The sequence below is a fragment of the Salvia miltiorrhiza genome, chromosome 6 (genome assembly GCF_028751815.1).
Source record: "Salvia miltiorrhiza cultivar Shanhuang (shh) chromosome 6, IMPLAD_Smil_shh, whole genome shotgun sequence".
In the NCBI taxonomy this organism is placed as follows: domain Eukaryota; kingdom Viridiplantae; phylum Streptophyta; class Magnoliopsida; order Lamiales; family Lamiaceae; genus Salvia; species Salvia miltiorrhiza.
Genome location: NC_080392.1, coordinates 27,519,229 through 27,526,780, shown reverse-complemented (window position 1 = coordinate 27,526,780; position 7,552 = coordinate 27,519,229). Strand labels below are relative to the sequence as shown.

The 7,552-nt window shown below is 38.8% G+C and overlaps 1 protein-coding gene across 1 annotated transcript; it reads right to left on the bottom strand.

Moving 5' to 3' along the window:
- Nucleotides 1-908: 908 nt before the first annotated feature.
- On the bottom strand, nucleotides 909-7,128 carry LOC130988981 (uncharacterized). The gene is made up of 13 exons (XM_057912970.1): nucleotides 6,782-7,128; nucleotides 5,829-5,867; nucleotides 5,554-5,702; nucleotides 5,317-5,392; nucleotides 3,345-3,633; nucleotides 3,144-3,253; nucleotides 2,995-3,042; nucleotides 2,709-2,912; nucleotides 2,365-2,466; nucleotides 2,126-2,256; nucleotides 1,825-1,960; nucleotides 1,234-1,398; nucleotides 909-1,156 (listed from the first exon to the last, which is right to left on the bottom strand). The coding sequence occupies exons 1-13, from the start codon at nucleotides 6,976-6,978 to the stop codon at nucleotides 1,132-1,134; spliced, it is 1,671 nt and encodes a 556-aa protein (XP_057768953.1). The 5' UTR covers nucleotides 6,979-7,128; the 3' UTR covers nucleotides 909-1,131.
- Nucleotides 7,129-7,552: the final 424 nt, after the last annotated feature.

The window sequence follows — 7,552 nt, the reverse complement described above, 5'->3', positions numbered from 1 at the left end:
AGGATACTCTGCCCAAACTTTGACCTATGGTGACTTTTTAATCGAAATGTATAAATATAATACTCCCTCCGTCCACGAAATGAGTACCCATTTGTGGACGGCACGGGTTTTAAGAAATGTATGAAGTGTAGTGTGAATAGTTTAAGGGTCCCACTTTTTGAGTGTATTAATTAAAGAGATGTGTGAGGTACACTTGCCAAAAAGGGAAATGGGTACTCATTTCGTGGACGGACAAAAAAGAAAATATGGGTACTCATTTCGTGGACGGAGGAAGTAATAGATACTGATTTCAACTATTTACTTACCGAGGCACTCTCAATTAATTTCTGAATGACACTACTTCACCATATAAATGGCACTTGAAGATCTTCAAGTGTCATTTGTATATTGAAGTAGTATCATTTGAAAATATTAGAGTGTCATTTTTCAAATAAAATAGTATCATTCTAAAAATCGGTTATAAAGGAATATTTGTGTTAGTTTAATAGTCCGAATCAAAATTTTGAATCAACTAAAACTGACATATAACACTGAAAGCTAGCATTGAATGATTGAAAGGAATATTTGTGTTAGTTTAATAGTCCGAATCAAAATTTTGAATCAACTAAAACTGACATATAACACTGAAAGCTAGCATTGAATGATTGAATGTGAATGAAGTTGGTATATAACTATTAAAAAGAATGACAATATTGTCAAATCAACTTCCCACGTATACATCAACTTCAGTCCGAAAATTTTGACTTGAGCTTTCAAATGAACACCATATATTAAACACATCATATATTTGTAATATTTGTAAATTCAAGCTAAAAAAATCACAATGAGATCAAAATTTGAGCTATAACTTAAAAATAACCCTAAATACAACACTGATGAGAGAATCAATTCACGTTAAGTTTTAAAAGTTAAGATGCAATCGAGATGTCCACTATTTATAAATAATAAACAAAATAATATTTTTACATAATGTGTATCCAGTCGATGTATAAAAGCAGATCAGAGCACATTCATATTTTAACATTCTACTTAGATCACTAGAATAAAATTTCACAAACCATGGGGGATTGGAACTTCAACCTAAATGCAGATTACAGAATTCTTGATGCACCCTCAAATCGGATTTACTTTTCAATACCTTGTCCGCCTTATTCCCCTGCAATGTTAAGACTGATGAGAAGCCGAAATCCAATGACTGAGATATTAATTTAACTCGTGCAACTATCATCGTACCCTGGAGATTTAGAGCGGGAGTAGGAACGAGAACTTGAGTAGGAGCGAGAGGGGGAACGAGATCTTCGGGAAGAACGTGAACGTGAATGTGAACGAGAGCGAGACGGTGAATGATATCTCCGTGAACTCCTTCCCTTGCTTGGACTTCGGCTTCGTCTGTATCTTCTGGAATAGGAAGAACACAATTGGAAACCCGAAAACCATGTCGGTTTCACTTAAAAAGCATAGGACAACAAGTCACAACGAACCTTGGTGGGGAGGGGGGAGCAAAAATACAAAAAAATATCAATCTACATCAATCATTACATCAATCCTCGTTCTGCAACTGTGTGTGCTCAGTTAAAACTCAAGTCTGACTAAAATTGGTGGAATATTAACAGATCAGTAATTCAGTACTAAACAATGGATGAAATTCAACACCAAGCAACCCAAAGACTGTCATGATTTAATGTGAGTAAGAGTTGAGGAATAACTTCCAGATTCTATCACAGAACTTCAAGATTCCATAAAAACTAGACTCCAGCAACAAACACTAAGTAGTTCACAATATGTATATAAACTGAAATTCACTTGAATGTGAAAATACGAAACCTGGGAGATTGGCTATTGCTTCTACTTCGACTCCGTCGCTGATATCTGCTCGCTCGACTAGTTTCTGCAAGTTTTTCAAGCCTCTGCCGCTCTTGTTCTCTTTTCTTAGCCATCTCAATTGCTGTGTCTTTCTTAACTGCAAAAAATAGTGGTGCAACATAAATACTTAAAACATGCAGAGGAAAGCAACCAGGGAACTAAGGGGGAATTTCCTATGATCTCTCTGTTTTTTGACAACACCACTGGATGATAGTGGATTTTGAGTGCTTCACTTCAAGAATCAGCATCAAGAAAATTATACTTTGTTTGTTTAGTTGTTTGTCCATGATCCGTTTAAGTCGTTCCTGAGGTGTTTCCTTCTTCTCCCCTTGTTGCTTCAAGAGACTTCCACTAGTAGTTGCTTTGTTCAACTTTGCTAGAGCAGAGGATGGGCTGCCAACAGTTGTGACAAATTCAATCAGTGAGTGTTGGACACACATGCATTCAGTACATGTTTTCCTTTTTTTTGGGGGGGGGGGGGGGGGGGGGGGGTGGTGATACCTTTGTGTAGTTTTCAATAGTTTCGCTTTTCTATCTTTGTCAAGGGATACACCCGAGGCAGGGTCTACATGCAGAGCCTCAAGTATGTGACCAGATGATGGCCTGCAGCAAAAGAGAAGCATTAGAAACACATTTTCATGTGACATCTCCGACGCAGTCATATAATGTCGATTCAGGGAAACGGAGCTTCAAAAGGAAGCTCCCTTCCTCATCTCCCAGGCAAGAAGCTTGCAACCTAGACATGATCTACTAAAAACCACAAAAAGTTTGTTCCAGGTAACAAAATGGAGGCTAAGCAGCAGCAGAGTAAAGTCTGTCAAGAATTAAAGGTCGAGTGCTCCGACCGGTTCAATGCATCAATTTGAGATGGAGGAGATGGTGGCGGAGAATATCCTCCAAGCTTTTGCTCCTTCCCATCGCCTGAGCCCCCAAATTCAGTAATATACTCTATTTTTGGACCGCTATCTTTACTTCGGTGAGTATCATCAGGGTGCATTCCATGTGAATAACGCCTAGACTGTGAAGGAGAGTATGATCGAGATCTTGATCTTGATTTACCAACAAAAAGAATGTAATTAAATAGTCAGCCACAATGGTTAATTTGAAGGTAAAATATTGCTGTAGATTTACCTCCTAGAACGCGAGTAAGCTTCATAAGTAGGACTACGCCTAGAGTCCCTGGATATATCAGGCAGAAGATCCTTTAAGTAAAGCAAAGAAGTGCATATCTCTGCGGTAAAAACAGTAAAAAAAAAAATAAAAAAAAAAATAGCAGTTACCGGTAGGGATCATGATGAAGAACTCTAGTTCCTGTAACACGAGCAGCTTCTCTTTCCCTCTCTCTTTCTATCTGAGAGGCTTTCCTTCTCTCCTTGCGACTCAACTTCCTCTGTATATACACCATAGCGCAGGTTATTCAAATGTCTGACCTAGTTATTCACTTATTCTCTAACTTTTATCCAAATATCAGACGAACTTACAATTGAAGGATCCCCTTTGATAACTTCTTTCTGTCTTCTTGCCTCCTCTTTAGCCTTTTTATCCATATATACAAGCCATCCATACCTCTTCACTCCAAATTCTTTAGCAATTGACTCCATTGCTTCATCATTACTATCATCACTATTGAAATCTTCCTCCTCCTCATCATCTTCATCATCGTCTTCCTCACCATCCGAATATTGAAGATCTTCTTGTCCATCTCCATCGTATGAAAAACCAACTTGAGAATAAGATCCTTTATTTGCTGGAGGCTGAGCCACATGAGGTCTATTTCCATTGCAGTTGTCAGACATTGGTCAAGAATCCAAAAGAACACAGATGGACACTCAAATACAAAATCATGTTAATGTAACAGGATATATCCAGCAAAGAACCAAAAACATGGATACAGAAACTAAAAATTATATCTAAGCCCCAATAAACTAAGAAAGTAAAGGTACCAATCTCTCAACAAAAGAATCAAACTGACATAATATTCACATACCAAACCTATATTGCAACCAAATATGACATCTGGGTTTTAAAAAGCCCGAGGCGCACGAGGCGCAAACATGCCTCGGAGCCTAGGCGCAGGGCTTTAAGCGCAGGCGCGGGCTTTTCGTAGGCGAGGCGCAGTAAAGCCTAAAAAATTCTAATATATTTACCTACATTATATTTTATACCAAAAACACAACTTAAAACCACAAATAGTACTTAAACACACATATACTTAATCCAAAACACACAAATACTTAATCCAAAACACACAAATACTTAAGTTTTAAAATATGCAAGTCTAAAAGTACGATCAAATATCAAACAAGTAATCAAAAATCATCATCCTCAAGTCCATCATCCTCAAATGCATCATCCCCATCATCTTTGTCTTCACCAATGTCCTCTTCCATCTCATTCACTTCCCTCTCCTCATCTTCATCCTCATCTAAAAGCCTTCTCGAACTCGAAGCAACTACACTCTTTCCTTTATCAACTCTAGATGCCCGTCTAGTGCTATTTCGGAGCCTTAGGACATTTCTTTGCATTCCTATAACCACCCACTAAATGTTGTTTCAAGCGAAATGCTCCTCCATTTGTTACTTTTAGACAAAATTGACAAGTCCACGCAAAAGGATTGCTTGGATTCGGTGTCCCATATTTTCTAGCTGGATCCCGCTCATCATCATCCCCCGTTGATGATGATACACGAGACTTACCCGAAGACATTGAGATTTTGAGAGTAAAACTGAAATTAAAAAAATAAAATTTATTCAATTATAAATTTATAACATCAATCAAAACTGAAATTATAAAAAACAACTTAAAAAACTGACCTACAATGTTGAATTTGAAAATTAAAACTCAAAAACAACTTCAAAAACTGAACTACAATATTGCATTTGAAAGTTGAAATTCAAAATAAACTTCAAAAACTGAAATACAAGTTAAAACTCAAAAAATGAACTTCAAAAACTGAAGCCTTACGTGCTGGAGGCTGGCGGCGCCGGCGGCGGACGGCTGGGGCTGGCGGCGGCGGACGGCTGGGGCTGGCGGCGGCGGCGGTGGACGGCTGGCGGCGGCGGGGGCTTGCTGGCGACGCCGGTATGTGAGCAAAGGGGGGAAGACGCAAGGAGAGAGAAGAGAGGAGAAAGGAGGCGCGGCTGGTGTGTTATTTTTCTGTTTTAAATAAAATTGTACCCTAACCCTAATTCTACATAAGGCGGCGCCTTAGTGAGCCTGCGCCTAGGCGCGCCTTTCGCGCCTTATTGCGCCTCGGCTGCGCCTCTAGTAGGCTCCTGCGCCTTGCCTAAAAAGGCCCCCCCACCCTGCGCCTCGCTTAAGGCGCGCGCCTAGGCGCGCCTAGGCGCGCTTTTTAAAACCCAGTATGACATAGAGTCTGAAATTGGAATTCGTGTATGCCAAAAAGCACATGCAATGCTTGACGAACAAATACTATTATAGGTACATTTGTACCTCTCTGATCCAAAAGCTGCAGTGATCTTAGCCTCCATCTCTTGGTTAACATGTTGCAAACCTTCCTCATCGGCAACTGCAAAACTTTTCTGTTAGTATTCAAGAAAGTAGTTTCGAGTTATCATGCAACATAAAAGGAGCCATATTTGTCTAGGAAAAAGTTGTTTACCTAAAGATGATACACATAACATAAAATAAAATAAAAAGTTGATTTGTATAAAACAAAAAAGTACCGACATCCTCTACGCCGATGCTTAATTAAGTCCCGATAACGCTCAAAATTAACAAACTCTTCTAACTCTTCCTCTTCTTCAGTTTTCTCCGGAACCCGAAACCGTTTGGAAGTATTATCACGAATAAAGTCAAGAAGAGCACGACCATCGAATCTGAAAAGATAATAAGTTATAGTTACTCTTCCATCATCCCATATAATCTCCCCTGGTATCTACTCAAACCAGGACAACTAATGTTTTTATTAGAATCTTGGCAAGGTTGATAACTAGTGGCATTACCTGTCAATCAAAACATCCTGCTTCCCATTCCAAGGTATCCTATTCAGATCCAAGGGTTAGGTCCATAAATTTACAAGCTAAATGAGAGGATGAAAAATAAAAGTATTAATCATTAGCAACAGGGACTAAGATAAAAAAATTTGAGGGTAGCAAAATAAGGGTAACAAGAAAGAGATAATAATGATTTAAACAGAGAAATAAACCTTTCTGGGCAGTAAGACATCTCATAAGGTAAAAATTTGCTTACTTCAATAAATGTAAACAATCAGTACGAGACAGAATAAAAGATGCATGCTCTATTATCAATCCAACCTTCTAGCAAAGGAAAAACCAAGAACAATATTGAAATATCCAAATTCCAGCATTGCGTGCTCTATTATTCAATCCTATATTCTAGCAAAGGAAAACCAGGAACAACATATGTAATATCCAAGTTTCATCACTGAACCATGTGTAGCGCATGCAAAGGTCAATAGATGCAGTTGGGGACGTGAATAGCTAACTAGACAGAAAACCTAACCGTTCTCTTTTCAACACAATACACACTCCATGTTCTGAACTCATATCGTAGCCAAAAACGACAAACGCAGCCGCAGAAAGAAGACATACATGACCATATAACTTCACACACTCCACTCTCTCGTTAATAAAAATCATTATTATATATATCAAATTAGCATTCATTACTAAAGTTGATGCTTAAAAACTTATATACCTAATTATGGGATGATCAACTGATAATCGATTTGTAAATTACATGTCATTTAGGGATAAGACAGCTATAATGTTGAACAAGTTCACGAATAGCTATGCCGGTTTCATCTCGAAAACAGAAGCCTGCCCTATTTCTCAAGCCAGCATCAATAAACGAGAATTCACATTCGCATACATAAAGAGAGAGAAAGAGGCAAATATTATTAAAATAAAAAGTGGGGGAAATGGGAAAATCGTACAGGCCCTGCTGATCCTCGGTGGCCTGGTAGAGGGCGTCGTCGCGGTGGATGCGGCAGCGGGATCCAACGGCCTGGATTGACTGCTGGGGGTCGCCGCGCCTCTTGGCCAGGTATATGGCGCGCCGCTGCGCCCGCTTCCGAGCCGCGTCCATCATGTCGTGGACCTTCCTCTCCGATCTCCGCGCCTCGTGCCACATGTCGCCGGCTACAATGATGATTAGGTATTCACTCCGATCAAAAATCGATTCTGGTATGAACCCTAGTGTTCCCTAATTTGGATGAAGGGGCTGAGAAATTGTTTTTGTTTGACTTTGAAAATTGGTGTAGGCCGTACTCACCTATTCTTATTCTTATTGAATACACAGTATTTCTTTTTTAAGTGGAATACACATACTCCCCTCCCATGAAATAAGTCTTTTATTTTATTTTGAGATGTGTCAAAAAGATAATTTATTTTTTTAATTAAGGAGTATTATCTATTTATTACTCATTTCATCCCACTTCAAATGTCTCATTTTTTATTTTGGGTAGTCCCACTCCAAATGTCTCATTTCCTTTTTTGGCAATACACTCTCTCTATACTTAATATTTAAACAATTTCCACCAACACACTTTATCTACTTTATACCCACTTTATCTACTTTATACACATTTCTTAATCTCCGTGCCCAAAAGAAATGAGACATTTGGAGCGAGACGGAGGGAGTATTAATACATAAAAGAGATACATATTGAAGAGTCCACAATCTTTCTCTCTCATATGTGGCACTC